Below are 20,876 nucleotides of genomic sequence, written 5' to 3' on the forward strand. Positions count from 1 at the left end.
ACAACAAATTAGCAGGAGCAGCAAACACATTGTTGAATTAGAAGGGAAAGCTCCAACCATGACAAATAATAGCAGCAGCAGCAGCAGCAGCTAAAAGCAACAATATTTACAAAGCTTTACAAAATACCAAAATACTCTACTCTGATTGGTTAATTTCCAACAGTTTGATAGGCTGTCAAAATGCAACTTTGACCAATCAGAAAAGACTTGCTGTGGGAGCCGGGCACCTGCTAAATTACGTTTAAATAGAGAGAAGCCAAGCTGATCGAGAAGATTGCTTGATTGAGCCTGGCACACACCCCATGAATCCCTGTCAGTTGAGAATCCAACTTTAAAACTAAGAAGAGCAATCAACCTTTACCCTGGCCAGTTTGGCCATGGGTCTCTACCACAACAACTTCACTGGTCTACCACTGGGAAAGTCTAATTTTCACACCAGACAACTTGTCAAATCCCCAGTCTAATGGACAACAAATCGATCGAAGACGCTACTACCAGATGCAGCTACTATGTACGCCAGGAGACTTGACAGCTTGGTCAAAGAAGGACGTGAATTGCCGATAAAGACTATACTGAAATGAATAACCTTAACATCAGGGACAAACTTCTGTTGAACTGAAGAACACTTTATTTTATTTTGCTTTTCTTAAGTTTGTTTTTAAAATAAACGAGTAATCAATTGCTTAAAATTAAACTTATATTGTTTGTTTTTTTCCTGGTACCATACGCTTATTCATGATATAAAATAAGGAATATTTTTGTGAAAAATTAAAAAAAAAAAACTGTCAGTAATTTCGGAGTCTATAGAGAACGGAATTGCACACACACACACACACACACACACACACACACACACACACATAAAAAACTAGAGTTACCTCCCTTTTCGTCTTCTCATTTCCTTTCCTTACACTTTAAATAAGGCCTTGTCTCATTGGCCAAAGGTGCCGCTCATCGACCAATCACGGCAACCTATTTATTAAGCAGGACTAGAGATTCCCTTTAAACTCTCTCTTTCATTCAAACCTCTGTGGAGGAAAGACTTATTATTTCATCTCTCCTCTTTCCGAACTTGAATGGGGCCGTCAAACTGAAGACGTTAAAATAACAACTTTTTGGACTTCTTAAAAAGCCGCAAACGCAATTGTTTTGCAACCTGCTTATTTTATATTTGTGTTTATTTGCAGTTAAATACACTTTTATTGCTCTCTGACTTGTATATTCGTGTTTCTTTTTCGTCTGAGTCCTAAGTGTCTGGTCGAAACACAACACACACACACATAGACAAAGTGCCTTATATATATGTTTGTGTGTGTGCTACCGACATTGTAAGGAGTCTCTTTCTTTACGTTGTACATCCATCTTAGTTTAGGTCCCGGATATGACCTAAAAAACTATATCCGATGGTGAGGCCCCACCTTGCGGACCTTGGGGAGTGTGGAGCACCCTTTAATTGCTATTGCTCCCAGGTCCACTCTGAACCGGAGTGGGAGTACCTGCTAGGGTCCCAACTATGGGTTGAATAGAATCCGACTTAAAAAAAATATACTCCATTAAAAATCGTTCCTCAAAATAACTAGATTCAGCATTAAATAACCTGCAAAAAGGTTGATATGCCGTAAAACAAAAACAACCAACCAACCATCTTAGTTTATTTATAATCGGCTCAATCACGTTGGTACAGTAGTGGTAGTCGCCAGCTTTGAATGCTGCAGTTTTTCTTTCGGTTCTAGCTGAGGAGTGAGGACACCCTAATACTTTTTGTTTTTTACTTTTGAAATCGCAACTCTATAATAATACATACGAATTCTGGACAAATTAAAATATCATATTTAAGCGTGTTTTACGCCCCTCCCCCTGCTATGATTTTATTAAAAATGAAACTATTGTGTAAAACTAAAAAAAATAAACAGGGACACTTTATGGCATAAAACGGCCACGCTTCCGTTCAGCAGAAAGCGGAAGTCAAAGTGGGATTGGTTTCTTGAAGATAACTGGTTCTGTTAACTATTCTGTACTTCCAGGTAACGATTTGATAAATAAATAAATGAATTAATTTGTGAAACTGAAACCCTCGCCGGAACTTATATTATGGATGAAGTTTAATATCAGGAACTGAATTTGACCAGACACCGTTAACTGCAGAGTAAGTCAGACGTTCTTCTGAATTATCATAAAATGCTGAAAAAAAAAATAAATAAATAAAAATAAATTTCATTTTAATCCCAAACGGATAGGCAGTGTTCTTAAAGAGGTTCTGGTTCTCTATATTTTGATTAGAAAAAAAAAAAAAAACTTCTGCGAAGTTGCTTTGCGAGGATAACCATTTTGAATATTGACTGCGGGATTGGTAACACGTAATTTGCTAACCTTTCAATTGTTTTCCTGTTAAAAAAAAAGAAAAAAAAGAAAAAAAGAAGTAAATAAATAAATAAACACAAAAGCCCAAACGAAAGAAGATTAAATAAAAGTAAGTGCAATAATCTTAGGTACTTCTACACTTTATCGCCGAAACGGAAACGCCATTTTATTTCACACACCTTGAAATCCAAGGGAGAAATCAGTATGTTAAACTATGGCCGAAGCATGAAATAAATAATAAGAAAATTAAACTAGATAATGATTTTTCTGTTTCATTTAAATTAATATTGTTGTTGACGCTTCAAAATTGCATTAATTAAAAAAAAATGTTTCATTAAAATTATTTATTTGTTAAAAAAAAAAAACAAAAAAAAACTATTTTATAAAAATCCAATGTTGCTTTCATTACAAAATTGTTTTATTAAAATTGGTACTAGTGCACTTATTGATCCGTGCTGAAATAATAACGTTATTATTTAAAAAGCCATTCTTAACATGGGGAGGGGAGGGTGTTTTGTACCTATTCTATACTTTAACCTTCGAATTGAATAAAAAAAAAAAACATCATAAAACTTTAATTAAACTTGGAAATACGATTTTTAAAAAATAGCGCAGATCAGTAAGTGCACTTGCACTAGCACCTTAAAATTATATTTTCTTACGCAAACTTTTCGATAAATGATTTTACAATCATATTTTGATAAATTTTTATACAATAAATGTTTTGGTTTTCAAATGGCGCTCGCCCAATTTAAACAATTATGAGTATGTCATTTTTATTTTCTGTTTTTAATAATAATAAAAAAAATGTTTCATGCAAAACTTTCCCCGTTCTCATTAATTAAATCGAAACATTTCCAATTAAACAATTACGGATATATGTTCTCTTTCACTTTCTTTATTTACGTTTTTTCATAGTTCTTTCTGGAAGTAATTAATATCTAGTTTAATTTTTATTTATTTCCTACTTAGGCCATAGTTTAAAATACTGATTTCTCCCTCGGATTTGAACGACAGCTGAGCTCTGCTGCGAGAACTAAAATGGCGTCTCCAGTTTCGGCGATAAACTATAGAAGCATCTAATCTTAATTGAATCCTTGTACCTTTTATTTGTAAATATGTTTTTGCTAACTTTAAAATGATATCATATTATTCTCCAGTCGAGGTTGAACTACTTTCTTTTTTTGCGGGTGGGGGGTGGGTTAGGTGAGATTAGGTAAGCATAAATAAGTGAAAACTATGAAAAACGAATTTTAATAAAGTAACTTAATTGCATTATTATTTTATTTATAACTCTATTTAATTTCATCAAGTGGGACAAGTGCACTTTAACTCGCCGGAAGTAGTTTTGTTGTTTTTTATTTTGGTTTTTTTATACACAGTGATCACCACTTATCAAGGCCCGGAAGCCACTCAGGGATAAGGGTTATTACAAGTACATTACGTTAGTGTGGAGATTTGATGAAGTGTTTACTTAAGGGGGCGGTTCATTAGGAATTTGTTAACATTGGACTTGAAGACATCCAAGTTGCAGTCCGGAGGGAAGCAGGCAAACGAAACAGAGTTCCACAGGTGTGCAGTTCTAAGAAAGAAGCTTTGTTCATGGAATCCGCCTTTTGATTTAGGCACAGATATAGAGTGGGGGAAATTTTTCACAGTGGATTCAGCTAGACGGGTGTTTTTCATGAAAGATTGGCGAGGGGGGACCAGAGATTGGAGTTCAGACGAGCACCTGCCATGGAAATAACGATAAAACAAGGATAGGTCGCAATGTCTCTTCTGTGGGAGAGAGGTTGCAGGGTAGAGAAAAGGGCATCCCCCACTAAGCCACGAAGTCTATTTTGTACTCTGTCAAGGCAGGATAGGCTGTTTTTAGCAGCTCCTGCCTCGATATGGCAACAGTATTTCATCCTTGAACGTACTTGGCTTTTATATAGATAGAGAATTGCATCAGTAGTGAGATATCTTCTGGAGCGGTAGAAGGATCCCACCATCTTTCCAGCGACCTTGGCAACAGACTTGATGTACGTGTTCCATTTCAGATCAGGAGTAAAGGTTAAACCCAGAAGCTTGTCAAAACACGGGGCCTTGCCCAGATGAGAGCAATCCATCACAATTGATGTCAGATGGGGATCAGAGCGTTGATGATGTAAGGATAGGAGTTTGGTTTTGGATGCATTAAAGGTAACCAGCCGCATCTTCCCCCACTGAACCACGCGCTCGAGATCAGAGGAGAGAGAATCAGAGAGAACTTTGTCATTTATAGCCTTTGATGTGTTGCCATAGATGGTCGTGTCATCAGCATAGATGTCAACAAATGATTTAAGTATGTGTTTAGGGAGGTCATTGATGTAGATCAGGAAGAGAGTTGGGCCCAGGATTGACCCCTGAGGGACTCCAGCATTTATATTGCAGGCCTCCGATTTTTGTCCATCTACCACTACTCTTATGAGCCTATCGGATTTTCGGAAGAGTTATACGAGCGAAAAGGAAAGACAATTGGAAAGTAATGTTATATGTTATTTTTCTTAAATCTTTTATTCTGTTTTCAAAAAAAAAAAAAAGAAAAGAAAAATTAGAAAGAAGAAGAAAGAAATAGGATACATTTTAAATTTAAAAGGAGGTTCATTCAAAGGAATTTGAGGTGGTGTATGTGTTCTCTGCTTATCTCGGCATTATTTCCAGTCGTCCTGGACCTCTAATTGCCAGTGAGCTCAATTCAGGAGAGGGGTGGTCGGATATTACACAACCCTTGCCTCAATTACACATATAGCTCCCTTTTCAGGGGGGGGGACATTGTCTTTCAAGACTGAACAGAGGCTTTTATTTCCAGAATATATTTGAAATTTTAAAGGGGATTCAACCGTGGCCTTCATTATAAAGATGGCCGGCCAGCTGAAAAAATGACGTCATCGCCGAGGTCCCAACAAGCAAGATATGTGGAACTCTTAAACTGTCAATAATGAACAGTAATTTTTACAGACAGCGTTACAAAACTTCAAAATTGGATTGAAATAAAGAACACGATGATTTATACTGAAACTCATCTAATATTAATAATAAAAAATAATAAAAAAACACAAGTTGTTTGTTTAAGTATTATAAGCAATTGAATATTTTGTTGTATTATAGATTTTAAAGATTAGAATGCGTTCTTTAATTACTTATAAATTACATTTTAAAAAAGTGAAGGAACACGATTTGATTTGTAGTAAACTTGAAGTTTATTTAATATAATTAAATGAAAATTATGCATGTAAGATTATGAATATTTGAAGCAGAACACAAGCAAAACATTTGATATGAGTTAAGACAATAAACAAATATTAAAATTAAACTATTTTTTAAATTAAAATGAACAGTATTTTTTAAATCAAAATGAATTTTTTTTTAATCAAAATGAATTTTTTTTAAATCAAAATGAATGTTTTTTAATCGAAATGAACAATATTTTTTTTAAATCAAAATGAATATTTTTTAATCAAAATGAACAATATTTTTAAAAAATCAAAATGAATATTTTTTTAATCAAAATGAATATTTTTTAATCAAAATGAACAACAATATTTTTAAATGCAAATGAACCACAATATTTTTTCAAAATTAAAAACAATATTTTTAATAAATTCATGAAATATTGCACAGTAAAAAATAATTAACCTAAAGAAAAAATCATGTTTCTTATTTAAGATTATTTCACCACATAACAAAAATAACATGCAAAATCATTTTTTTATATCCATATTTTCAGTTTGTTAAAATACGTGGGTTTGTATTACTGTACACATAGATTCGAAAAAGTTGTCAAAAAACAAATATATAACAAATAAATGTTATCAAAGGCAAGATAAGTTACTTTTCTACCAAACTGGATATATTTTTCGTGTTTTTATTAAATGTAACATGTTTATTCAGCTCGAAAAACATACATTGTTTACCGATGTATTGGAAAATTCAAGATGGCGTCTGACTCCCTCTTTAACACGGTAAGTGTGGGAAAAGGTGTTATAAATAAAAAACTGGATAAAATACTGTTAAAAACTCGCTCAATATATGTTACCGTGACATAGCTTGACATATATTCGGCGTGTTTTTAATAGTATTTTTTCTAGTTTTTTATTTATAACACCTTTTCCCATACTTACCGTGTTAAAGAGGGAGTGAGGCGCCATCTTGAATTTTCCAATACCTCGGTAAACAGTATGTTTTTCGAGCTGAATAAACATGTTACATTGAATAAAAACACGAAAAATATATCCAGTTTGGTAGAAAAGTAACTTATCTTGCCTTTGATAACATTTATTTGTTATATATTTGTTTTTTGACAACTTTTTCGAATCTATGTGTACAGTAATACAAACCTGAAATGAACTTTAAGACCACGAGTGAACGCGCGTTTTTTTTTTTAGTTTAGTTTCATATATATATATATAAAAATAAGTATTTTAAAATTTTATCTTTATAGCTTTAAAAAAAAGTTTAAAAATTTTATCAGCCAGCATAATTTATTTTTAAATATTGAAAAATTTCAGGAAAATTAATTTTTGCTAGATTTTTAAAACATGTGTGTCAACAGCTTAAAAAAATCATCTCTTCAAAAGAACGTGTCTTAAAGAGTCGATGTTGTCTCGCATTTTCATTAGTTTTGTATGCTGTAAAAAATTTTTTTTTAATATTAGCAATTTATTTGAAGCTTCTTCTTTTGAATGGTAAAAAACTTAGGATGATAATATTGAATTAAATTATAGTTGCATCGTGTTAAATACAGGGGGAGGAGCACGTTAAAACTTACTTTGCTGAATGGAGATATCCACGAGTGACTACCGGTGATTACCGGTGTCAAGCAACTAAGGGACTATCTGTGATGACGTCAGCAGATTAAATTATTTTTGCCCACCGGCCATCTTGTCTTTTAAGACGGTCTTGATTCAACCCCGACATAACTCTTTTAGGTTAGGATAGCAAATATCATAAAAATGGGATATATTTGAAGTTTAAAGGAGGTTCATCTTGCCGTAACTCCTTTAGGTAAGGATGGCACTTAGAGATTTGGAACCATTTCCATTGTTTTCCTTGGAAAATTTTAGATATGTTATTTAAATCTCATAAAAATAGAATATATTTCAAGAGTACAATCAAAATCTTTATTTTAAGGACTAAATAATTTGAGGACTTGAAAAGTTATTTTAAGTAAAAAATTTAAATGTAAAAAATGCCATTGCAAGGAATGGAAAAAAGAAAAAGTTCTTGACACGCTTTCTTTTTTGACAGAAGCCTTTATATCTGGTACTAGCAGAGTGGGGGTGAGGGGCGACATTTCCTAGGCATAAAATACACTTAAAAATAATATTTTTATTTGTCCAGATTTCGTATATATTATTATAGAGTCATGATTTAAAAAGTAAAAAAAAAGAATTTGGGTGCCATCAGCTACATTCAAAACCAAAACTGTAGCAGTCAAAACTGTAGCATTAAAAACTGTAGCATTCAAAGCTGCAGCATTCCAAATTGTAGCATTCAAAGCTGTAGCATTCAAAACTAGCATTCAAAGCTGTAGCATTTAAAGCTGTAGCATTCAAAACTGTAGCATTCAAAGCTGTAGCATTCCAAACTGTAGCATTCAAAGCTGCAGCATTCCAAATTGTAGCATTCAAAGCTGTAGCATTCAAAACTAGCATTCAAAGCTGTAGCATTTAAAGCTGTAGCATTTAAAACTGTAGCATTCAAAGCTGTAGCATTTAAAACTGTAGCAGTTAAAACTGTAGCATTCAAGGCTGTAGCATTTAAAACTGTAGCATTCAAAGCTGTAGCATTTAAAGCTGTAGCATTTAAAACTGTAGCATTCAAAGCTGTAGCATTTAAAACTGTAGCATTCAAAGCTGTAGCATTCCAAATTGTAGCATTCAAAACTGTAGCATTTAAAGCTGTAGCATTCAAAGCTGTAGCATTCAAAGCTGTAGCATTCAAAGCTGTAGCATTCAAAACTAGCATTCAAAACTAGCATTCAAAGCTGTAGCATTCAAAGCTGTAGCATTCAAAGCTGTAGCATTCAAAACTAGCATTCAAAACTAGCATTCAAAGCTGTAGCATTCAAAGCTGTAGCATTCAAAACTGTAGTATTCAAAGCTCTAGCATTCAAAGCTCTAGCATTCAAAACTAGCATTCAAAGCTGTAGCATTCAAAACTAGCATTCAAAGCTGTAGCATTCAAAGCTGTAGCATTCAAAACTAGCATTCAAAGCTGTAGCATTCAAAGCTGTAGCATTCAAAATTGTAGCATTCAAAATTGTAGCATTCAAAATTGTAGCATTCAAAACTAGCATTCAAAGCTGTAGCATTCAAAGATGTAGCATTCAAAGCTGTAGCATTCAAAATTGTAGCATTCAAAACTAGCATTCAAAGCTGTAGCATTTAAAGCTGTAGCATTTAAAACTGTAGCATTCAAAGCTGTAGCATTTAAAACTGTAGCATTCAAAGCTGTAGCATTCCAAATTGTAGCATTCAAAACTGTAGCATTTAAATCTGTAGCATTCAAAGCTGTAGCATTCAAAGCTGTAGCATTCAAAATTGTAGCATTCAAAACTAGCATTTAAAGCTGTAGCATTCAAAACTGTAGCATTCAAAGCTGTAGCATTCCAAACTGTAGCATTCAAAGCTGCAGCATTCCAAATTGTAGCATTCAAAGCTGTAGCATTCAAAACTAGCATTCAAAGCTGTAGCATTTAAAGATGTAGCATTTAAAACTGTAGCATTCAAAGCTGTAGCATTCAAAGCTAGCATTCAAAGCTGTAGCATTCAAAGCTGTAGCATTCAAAACTAGCATTCAAAGCTGTAGCATTCAAAACTGTAGCATTCAAAGCTGTAGCATTCAAAACTAGCATTCAAAGCTGTAGCATTCAAAACTAGCATTCAACGCTGTATCATTCAAAGCTGTAGCATTCAAAACTGTAGCATTCAAAGCTGTAGCATTCAAAACTGTCGCATTCAAAACTGTCGCATTCAAAGCTGTAGCATTCAAAGCTGTATCATTCAAAGCTGTATCATTCAAAACTGTAGCATTCAAAACTGTAGCATTCAAAACTGTATCATTCAAAGCTGTAGCATTCAAAACTGTAGCATTCAAAACTGTAGCATTCAAAACTGTAGCATTCAAAGTTGTAATGGTCAAAACTGTAGCATTCAATGCTGGTTACATTACCACTGTACCAACATGACACAAATACAGACACAAAAAAAAACTAAAAATGAAAAATAAACTAAGATGAATGTACAAAATTTTTACAATTTTTTTTCAATTTTGACCCATTTTTGTCCCCTTAACAATTTTGACTGGCTAGAGACTCATATAAGAACAGCCCGTAACCCCCACCCCCAAGCATTTGAGGCCCCTAGCACCACTTTGTGATTTTTAGTTTCAGAGGAAATAGAATTTGAAAATATGGAGATAGACCGATAGACAGACTGATAGATGGACATATAGCCATACATATATTAGATTTAAACATTTTTTCTATTTAACAAATTTCTTTTTTTCCGGCTTTATGTGATTTTTTTATCGCTGCTCTGACAACACGTATGTGTCTTGAACTGTAGTTCTCCCAACACTTGTCTCTAGAACACATCCTTTTTCTGCTCTTGTATTAATAACACATCCTTTTTCTGCTCTCATATTAATAACACATCCTTTTCTGCTCTCGTATTGATAACACATCCTTTTCTGCTCTCGTATTGATAAAGCATCCTTTTTTGCTCTCGTATTGATAACACATCCTTTTCTGCTCTCGTATTGATAACGCATCTTTTTTCTGCTCTCGTATTGATAACGCATCCTTTTTCTGCTCTCTTATTGATAACACTTCTTTTTTCTGCTCTTGTATTGATAACGCATCCTTTTTCTGCTCTCGTATTTATAACGGATCCTTTTCTGGTCTCGTATTAATAACACATCCTTTTTCTGCTCTCATATTGATAACGCATCCTTTTCTGCTCTCATATCGATAACGCATCCTATTCTGCTTTCGTATTGATAATGCATCCTTTTTTTGTTTTCGTATTGATAACAAATCCTTTTTCTGCTCTCATATTGATAACGCATCCTATTCTGCTCTCATATTGATAACGCATCCTATTCTGCTTTCGTATTGATAACGCATCCTTTTTCTGCTCTCATATTGATAACACATCCTTTTCTGCTCTCATATTGATAACACATCCTTTTCTGCTCTCGTATTGATAACACATCCTTTTTCTGCTCTCGTATTGATAACAAATCCTTTTTCTGCTCTCGTATTGATAACAAATCCTTTTTCTGCTCTCGTATTGATAACGCATCCTTTTTCTGCTCTCGTATTGATAACACATCCTTTTCTGCTCTCGTATTGATAACACATCCTTTTTCTGCTCTCGTATTGATAACAAATCCTTTTTCTGCTCTCATATTGATAACGCATCCTTTTTCTGCTCTCATATTGATAACACATCCTTTTCTGCTCTCGTATTGATAACACATCCTTTTTCTGCTCTCGTATTGATAACACATCCTTTTTCTGCTCTCGTATTGATAACAAATCCTTTTTCTGCTCTCGTATTGATAACGCATCCTTTTTCTGCTCTCGTATTGATAACACATTCTTTTTCTGCTCTCGTATTAATAACACTGCTTTTTTCTGCTCTCGTATTGATAACGCATCCTTTTCTGCTCTCGTATTGATAACACATCCTTTTTCTGCTCTCGTATTAATAACACTTCTTTTTTCTGCTCTCGTATTGATAACACATCCTTTTTCTGCTCTCGTATTGATAACACATCCTTTTTCTGCTCTCGTATTGATAACGCATTCTTTTTCTGCTCTCGTATTGATAACGCATCCTTTTTCTGCTCTCGTATTGATAACTCATCCTTTTCTGCTCTCGTATTGATAACGCATCCTTTTTCTGCTCTCGTATTGATAACACATCCTTTTTCTGCTCTCGTATTGATAACACATCCTTTTTCTGCTCTCGTATTGATAACGCATCCTTTTTCTACTCTCGTATTGATAACGCATCCTTTTTCTGCTCTCATATTGATAACATGTCCTTTTTCTGCTCTCTCATGTCTTGAATATATCTTGAATGCTCTATGTCTTGAACAGTTCTCAAGCGTACGCTTCTCTGAACATGCATGCACTTTTTTCCTCTGCTGGCTTGGTCATTTGCATATGTCTGCTGCTGCTGCTGCTACTAACTCATCGTCAGTGACGCTCTTACATCTGTAAATATTGTCACAAAGAAAATGAGAATTTCACCACAAAGGCAAAAGGTATTTATTTTATATAATTTAACTGGAATTCATTATTGAGATGAGTATCATTTATTAATTTTATTTATTGCGGACTATTATCCTCATCGGTTCCAGGTGAGAATTGTCTGAAGATAGCGATTTCAATCCTAACCAAAGCCAGCCAGAGTCTTACTTAGCCAAAAAAATGTGGTGAGAGGACATCAACTATATGGATGGCAGTAATTGCTGAGAATGCAGTTAGAAGATTCAGAGTTCCTATCTCGTTGTGGTTGCCACCTGACGAAGGCCAGAGGAGTAGTTGGCTGAAACATTGTGAGACAACAACTAAGAAAGATAACGATAATAGTCCACAATAAATAAAATGAATAGGTATTTGTTTTGTTCATTTCACACGCTCAAAACTACTAGCTGTCAGTAAACAGCACCAGACAAACATATTGTAAATCTCCCTAATTTTTAAAGGAGTAGCAGGAAAAAGAAGCCTCACATGTTCACCGAATGTAACTTGCCCAATCGCTACGCATTGTTTCCTTTTTACTTCTCTTTCTTCTTTTTTTTTACAAAGTAGTCACCACTTATCAAGACCTGAAGACCACTCAAGGATAAGGGTTAATGAATGTACAGTAGTCAATGGGAAAATGTAGTAATCGTTAGTAGTGGAAATTTGGTGAATTAGATTACCATATATTTTGACGTATAAGGCGACCGTCAGATAAGACGAGGTACAAAATTGGAGCAAATTTTAATAAATTTATCAGAAATCGCTTGTATAAGACGACTTCTAAATCACAAAACCATGTTTGTTTAGCCTAGGCTAGAGATTGCAACACTCAGTATCTTAATATTGGTTTTTAAAGATGATCTTTTTAACTTTATGGGTGGTCATATACGCTGAAATATACGATACTTAAGAGGATGGCTCATCAAGAATTTGTTCACATCGGATTTGAAGACGACCATATTGTTGGAAAGCAAGAAAACGGCACAGAGGCATGCAGTTCTAAGAAAGAAGCTTTGTTCAAAGATTTTACACTTAGGTTTAACCACAGATAAAGAGTGGGGGAAATTATTGATAGTAGTTTCAGCTAGTCGAGTGTTTTCCATGAAAGTTAGGCCTGGGGAGACCATAGATTTGAGCACAGATGAGCATTTGCCATGAAAATGATGATAAAGCAGAAACAGGCTTGCAACGTCTCTTCTGTAGAAAAGAGGTTGCAGGGAAATTTTTATATATGCATTTGAGTCCATGACGTGACATGAAATCTTTTGAAGATACGAAGAGCGTACAACAACGACTGTACAAATGAGGAAATAAATGTCGTTGTGCAAAACAAAAAGCGAGTTGAAGTTCTTTTCTATTCTTTTTCTGCTTTGCGACTGAAAACTGCGTTGATTTTCGAACAACGTTAAAATTGTATCATTCTCATATCACTTTATTCCATGCAACGCATGTCCTCAATCCTTACTGGCAAGATTTAACTTTCATACATCTGCGTACACACTTACCTAAATGCTGATGTAACTATGTTACACCCTTTGTAGAAAATTGTAGAAATATAAATTATTATAAAATATCTGTTAAACAAAAATTATATTCTTTTATGTTGTGTTGTTATGTATTGTTTCCATTTAAATCATTAAAAACTTAATTTTGTAAGAGTTTAATAATGATTGGGTATAAAATTAGTCCACCAAATTCCAAGTTTCAAGCAAGAATTCGTATACTCCCTTCTGTTTTTTCTATTTTTAAAATTAAATATTAAAAATAATCAGTTTTTGTTTAATACTTATTAAAATAAAATGAATTTTCAAAAATATGTAGGATAACTCTAATCCTTTTTAGAAAATTGTAGATGAATTATTTTTATAAAATATTATTGTTAGACAAAAATTCTTTTATATTAGTTTATGTATTGCTTGAGATCATTTAACTTGCCCAGAAGGTCTAATCCAATCATCCCCATAAGGTGGGTTCCATTCAAATTCTTATATCCGGGACATAGCCGGAAACCTTCCTGAGATAAGTTATCAACAACTTTATCGAAGTTATCCACTTCGAATTTTAAATTCAAATTTTGGGAGAATAAAGCCACAAATTTAAAGGGATTTTGATTCCCTAATTTGATCGATATATAGTACTCCTTCAATGTTAAGGAGTCACTCCAGATAAGCGTATTCACCGCCATATTAACCTTCTTGTGGTTTATGGGTTTATCAGAACACAATTTACTAAGAATTTCCTGGGTGAAAAGCGTATGTTGTGACCCAGTATCTAATAAACAGAAGAAATATACTGGTCGTCCATGTGCCTTCATAGATATTCTGATGACGGGAAAAATACTATTCAGTGATTCGGGATATCTTGTTCGGCTCACAAAGGATTTATTTCCTTTGGGACAAATGACGGTAAAATGGATTCTCAACCCACATATTGCACATGGGTAAGGAAATCCCTTACTACCATGTCAAGATGCCTCTGCGTGCTCACCCAAACACCGAGTACATAACTTTAACTGTTTAGCCCTTTGACACTTTGCTTCGAACGAACTTGCTTACTACAGTTCTTGATTGAATGATCTGTAGCTTGGCACAGTTTACAAAATAAAGTGGCCTTCCCTACACCTGGGGAAGAAGACGCCATTTTGGCTTTCATCTTGGGTGAAGAAGGCGCCATTTTTGGCGTGCAAATTTCCTGCCAAACATCGAGCGGGGCGGCTAATAGGTATTCCATTACTTGAAATACATGTGACATAATATTATTTAGTGAAGAGTATGTTATAAAATTGCATAAGCGTATGGTGGCGAGAAGGAAACAGACAAACGATATGTTTTTAAATTTTAAAATGATTGATTTCTCAATCGTTTATTTAAAGAAACAAACTTAACGAGACAGTAAACACAAACAAAGTGTTCAAAGTTCGTAAGGATGTGAGAATGTTCAGGAAAGAAGGTTTTTGGTGTAAAGTTAATGTTTGTAACTTCTTAGGAGAGAAAAGTTGGGCGCTAGTATGATTCAGGATGAAATGAGAATGTAAGTGTTAATTCTCGCTGTTGGTGTTTCCACGTGGAGAGGTTGATGGATGATGTGCGCAAACATAGGTTTAACGTCGGGGGGGAGGGGTCCGACAGAGCCGATAATTATCCCATGCTGGTTGACTGGCTGTCTCTGGGCTTGACTGACTTTAAACAGTAATCAAATCGACTCGAAGTAACTGGTTGCCTGTATGAATAAGTGGAATTATTTGAAATCCAGGTACTTATAATATTTTTGAATATTCTCATAGAAAATCACCCTAAATCTTAGTTAGACAAGAAATAAATTAATTATTTCAAAAACCTTTTTTTTTTACTATTTATATACGTTTTTTGTGCAAAACAAAAAACGCCAATTGTTAACTTTGGGGAAAATTTAACATTTAAAATTTAATTAAAAATAGTAGAAAAAGTTTTACATTATTCTGCTTTCTATATAATAAAATTCAGGGTTTTATCTTTCTGGAAAAAAAAGTTACTCAGAAATAATGGATTTTAATAAATGTAATTTTGTTTTAAAAACAACAACAACTTGATTTTTCGGCCATTTTTGGTGGTGCCTACTTAATTGTGTTTGTTTATTGTGATATAATGTGTTGTAGTGAACCGTCTGTTTTGTGTATGTATGCATGTGTTATATCGATTTGAAGTTAATAAAATTGTGAATGTAATCTAGTCAGTGTTGTACGGTTGCATTGTTATGTGAATTATATATTGGTGTTTATATGCTTAGGAGTTGCATTTGTGTTTTGTATTTTGGGTTTGTCTTTTGCTGTGCAGCTTTCTGTGGCGGTGTTCTTTGTTGAAGTAAGGTGTGAGTTATTCTAATGATGTGTGCATCTAAAGAAATGGGATTTGAAGTTGTTATGTGTTCATTTGCGTTGTACCTACGAACAGATTTGTCCTAGCGTCGCCATTGCTGGTTTTTGGTTTGTTCATGAAAATATGGACGGATATGCGATATAACTAAAATCTGTTAATAATATATATATATATATATATATATATACTTCAGAATAAAATTCTCCAACAATCAGCTTGTATGGAAACCTGTGATTATAAGATTTAAAAGATATTACTGGTAATAATATTCTATAAGTATTATCCCACAGAGGCCCACAACAGTATTTATGCTGGAGTCCCTCAGGGGTCCATCCTGGGCCCAACTCTCTTCCTGATCTACATCAATGATCTCCCAAAACACATACTTAAATCATTTGTTGACATCTATGCTGATGACACGACCATCTATGGCAACACATCAAAGGCCGTAAATGATAAAGTTCTTTCTAATTTTCTCTCCTCTGATCTTGAACGTGTGGTACAGTGGAGGAAGAAGTGGCTGGTCACTTTTAATGCATCCAAAACCAAGCTTCTATCTTTACATCATCAACGCTCTAATCCCCATCTGGCTTCAATTGAAATGAATGGCTCTCGTCGTGGGGAGGCTCCATGTTTTGACAAGCTTCTGGGTTTAACCTTTACTCCTGATCTGAAATGGAACACGTACATCAAGTCTGTTGCCAAGGACGCTGGGAAAATGGTGGGATCCTTCTACTGCTCCAGAAGATATCTCACTACTGATGCAATTCTCTATCTGTACAAAAGCCAAGTACGTCCAAGGATGAAGTACTGCTACCACATCTGGACAGGAGCTGCTAAAAACAACCTATCCTGCCTTGACAGAGTACAAAATAGACTTTGTAGCCCTTTTCTATTCCCTGCAACCTCTCTCCCACAGAAGAGACGTTGCGAGCCAGTCTTTGTTTTATCGTTATTTCCATGTCAAGTGCTCATCTGAGCTTCAATTTCTCGTCCCCCCCTCACCAATCTTTCTCGAGAAACACCCGTCTGGCTGAAACTACTGTCAATAATTTTCCCCACTCTTTATATGTGCCTTAATCCAAACGTAGATTCCATGAGCAGAGCTTCTTTCTCAGAAGTGCACAACTGTAGAACTCTCTTCCGTTTGCCTGTTTCCTACCTGACTAGAAACTTGGATGTCTTCAAGTCCAGCATAAACAAATTCCCGACAAACCACCCCCTTAAGTAAGACACTCTATCAAATCTCCAATACTAATGATTACTACAATATTATCTCATTGATTACTGTACACGCAATAACCCTTATCCCTGCGTGGCCTCCTGGCCTTGATAAGTGGTCACCTCCATGTAAAAAAAAAAAATCCCACCTAAATAAGAATTGCTCGATATACAAGATAGAGCCAATATGTATACATATATTTATATATAGAGAGAGAAAGACAGAGAGAGTGAGAAAGACCAGAAGTCTAGAAGAACAAAGATCAATGTAATGTATTAATACTTTAAAGGAGCATTGCTCATAGTACAGTAGATATATAATAAACTCGATAGGTATATTTAACCTAGAGCTATATAAATATTGAGGGTAAAGATTAATTGTAAATTATAAATTAGTTTCCAAAGCAAAAACAAAATCAAAATCAAAATTTGAGTTTGTTTTATTCCATCATCGATTATATATATATATATATATATATATAAGGGAGTAGTCACCAACAATGTGTATTTTTTAACATTATTTTATTATTCCGTGTCTTGGTTTTTCATTGAGAATTATGTTTGGGTCATTGTAATAATGTTTTTAAGTCATTGAAATCGTTTTTACGCGCGTTTCAGACGTTCTGTGATGCGTCCTCGTCAGAAATTATTTTCAAATATGTTGGAGATGTAAAAGTGGCAATTTTCGTAGTTAATCTGAAGTTTTTCCAAGGGGTGGAGGCTTGTAATATATATATATATATATATATATATATATATATATATATATATATATATATAAAATATATTCTCAAATCCGTAGGTAGACTCACAAAGTTTTGATTATTTAACAGAATTATAAAATTATAAAAACTAAAACCAAAACCTTTTGCTTATTAAATATTTAAAAAATAAATGACTTTTTGATTAGAGTAAACTTCTGATTTTACATTTATACAGGTTATGGATTGTTTATTGTCTATAGGATTCTAAATTATTTTTTGGTGCATATTAGGTAACTTGCAGAAATAGTATTTTATAATTTTTGTTTTTCAATGTCATAGCATGGGTAAGAATATTTGAGATTTCAAATGCTTGTTACTGTTAGAGAGGATAGCTCATTTGCATGGATACTTGAATGTTTAAAACTGCTACATTTGGTTATTATCATAATTAGTTTTTTTCTATTCACAGGGACAGTGGATCAAAATCAATAGAAATGAAAGTACCTTTGATGGTAAATAAAAAATATATTATTAAAATATTTCATATATAATTCATAATGAAAATAACTACAACATATAAACCTCATGCTTGTGCGGTGTGTGGCTCAGCATTTTCACATTCATCAAGGTTAAAAATACACATGCAATCACACAGTGGAGAAAAACCTTATCCTTGTGAGGTGTGTGGCTCGGCATTTTCACAAAAATCTTATTTAAAAAGACATGTGCGGATTCACAGTGGAGTAAAACCCTATGATTGCGAAGTTTGTGGTGCAGGATTTTATGACAAATTTCATTTAAAAATCCACATGCGAAAACACACGGGTGAAAAACCTTATTCATGTGAAGTGTGTGCCTCTGTATTCTCACAAAACTGCGAGTTAAACGTTCACATGCGACTTCACACCGGAGAAAAGCCTCATGTGTGCCAGGTGTGTGGCACAGCGTTTTCACGAAAATCTCATTTAAAAAATCATATGCGAACACACACAGGCGAAAAACCTTACACCTGTGACGTATGTGAGTCATCGTTTGCAGAAAACTCTACGTTAAAGATCCACATGCGATCGCACACTGGTGAAAAACCCTTCTCTTGTAAAGTGTGTAGCTCTGCATTTTCACAGAAATCCCATCTCACAATCCATATACGCACACACACAGGGGAAAAGCCTTATTCTTGTGAAGTATGTGGTTCAGCATTTTCGCAGAAGTCCAAACTAACGATACATATGCGAAGACACAATGGAGAAAAACCCTATGCATGTGGAATCTGTGGATCAACATTTACAGGAAAATCCTCATTAACAATTCACATGCGAACACACACTGGTGAAAAACCCTATTTTTGTGAAGTGTGTGGCTCTTCATTCTCGAGATATTCCACCTTACAGAACCACATGCGAACACATACAGGTGAAAAGCCTTTTGCTTGTGAAGTGTGTGGTTCAGCTTTTTCAGAACAATCCACATTAAAAACACATGTACGAACACACACTGGTGAAAAACCATATATATGTAATGTCTGCAGCTCAGCATTTTCAAGAAAATCTAATTTACAAATACATATGAAGCTACACTCTGAAGCCATCTAATGTCTACATGCCCAAGCTTATTGGCAAATGATCTTTACACTGCCTGCCACAAAAAAGTATGTAAATACTTCCATTGGAAGATCTGTGGACAGATTTAACTTGACAGATCGACGAACATCTAGGAACATGAACCACCACCAATAATATCAAATGGAAACGTGACAAACAGGCGGGCAGATAATAAAAGACAAGGCCATCAAACCAGATATTGTAATATAGAACAAGCTTGAAAGAACTGCGCTCATTGTCGATATCACAGTCCCAAATGATTTCGGCCTTAATAGAGCTGAATGGGAAAAGATAACAAAATATCAGGACCTAAAAAATAATCTAAAAACAACATGGTCTCTGAAAGAAATAAACATTATACCGGTTATGATAGGAGCAACTGGCTTAATAAAAAAAAACCTTCAGAAATACTTAGAAGCAATCTCTGGAAAACCAAGCGGTAAGGAAATACAGATAGCAGCCATAAAGGGAACAGCAGCTATTCTTAAAAGAGGAGCTCTCAGATATCAATTTAAATTGTAAAAAATCAAGTGTTAGCTCCAGGAGCAAGCCCGTTGATCTCTTTAAACTAACAAAATTAAAATTTAAAAAAAACATTGTTGTCACGGTCTCAAACGACTTTGGCTTTAATAAAGCTGAACAGGAAAAGATAACAAAATAAAATATTAAAATAATAATGTTTCAAAATAGTAAATAAACAATGTCTTAAAATAGTAAAATAATAATATTTCAAAATAGTAAAAATTGTTTTAAAATAATAATAATGTTTAAGATTAATAAAGGAATACTGTTTTAAAATATAAAATAATAATGTTTTCAAATAATAAAATAATAATGATTTAAAATAGTAAATAAATATTTTAACATAATAATAATGTTTAAAAATAGTAAAATTATAATGTTTTAAATTAGTAAGATAATGTTTTAAAATAGTAAAATAATGTTTAAAATAGTAAAATAATGTTTTAAAATAGAAAAATAAGAATGTTTACAAATAATCAAATATTAATGTTTAAAAATAGTAAAAAAAATAATGTTTTAAATTGTAAAATAATAATGTTTAAAAATAGTAAAATAATGTTTTAATATAGTAGAGTAATAATGTTTTAAAATTATAAAATAATGTTTTAAAATAGTAAAATAATAATGTTTTAAACTAGTAAAATAATAACGTTTTAAAATAGTAAAATAATAATGTTTAAATATAGTAAAATGATGTTTTTAAAAATAGTAAAATAATGTTTTTAAAAATAGTAAAAATTGTTTTAAAATAATAATAATGTTTAAAAATAATATTATAATGTTTCAGAATAGTAAATTAACAATTTTTTAAAATAGTAAAATAATAATGTGTTAAAATAGTAAGATAATAATGTTAAAATAGTAAAATAATAATGTTTTTAAAATAGTAAAAATTGTTTTAAAATAATAATAATGTTTAAAAATATTAAAAGAATACTGTTTTAAAACAGTAAAATAATAATGTTTAAAAATAGTAAAAGAATAATGTTTTAAAAATAGTAAAATAATAATGTTTTAAAATACTAAAATAATAATGTTTTTAAAATAGTAAAAATTGTTTTAAAATAATAATAATGTTTAAAAATATTAAAAGAATACTGTTTTAAAACAGTAAAATAATAATGTTTAAAAATAGTAAAAGAATAATGTTTTAAAAATAGTAAAATAATTATGTTTACAAATAGTCAAATATTAATGTTTCATAATAGTAAAAAATAATGTTTTAAATTGTAAAATAATAATGTTTAAAAATAGTAAAATAATGTTTTAATATAGTAGAGTAATAATGTTTTAAAATTGTAAAATAATGTTTTAAAATAGTAAAATAATA

At 32.9% G+C, this 20,876-nt stretch overlaps 1 protein-coding gene across 1 annotated transcript; it reads left to right on the top strand.

Moving 5' to 3' along the window:
• Positions 1–2,146: 2,146 nt before the first annotated feature.
• On the top strand, positions 2,147–19,790 carry LOC145271339 (uncharacterized). The gene is made up of 2 exons (XM_080126886.1): positions 2,147–2,470; positions 17,893–19,790. The coding sequence occupies exon 2, from the start codon at positions 17,981–17,983 to the stop codon at positions 19,013–19,015; it is 1,035 nt and encodes a 344-aa protein (XP_079983012.1). The 5' UTR covers positions 2,147–2,470; positions 17,893–17,980; the 3' UTR covers positions 19,016–19,790.
• The last annotated feature ends 1,086 nt before the right edge of the window (positions 19,791–20,876 follow it).

Source organism: Euprymna scolopes, chromosome 46 (assembly GCF_053919585.1).
Source record: "Euprymna scolopes isolate OS-2025 chromosome 46, ASM5391958v1, whole genome shotgun sequence".
In the NCBI taxonomy this organism is placed as follows: Eukaryota; Metazoa; Mollusca; class Cephalopoda; order Sepiida; family Sepiolidae; genus Euprymna; species Euprymna scolopes.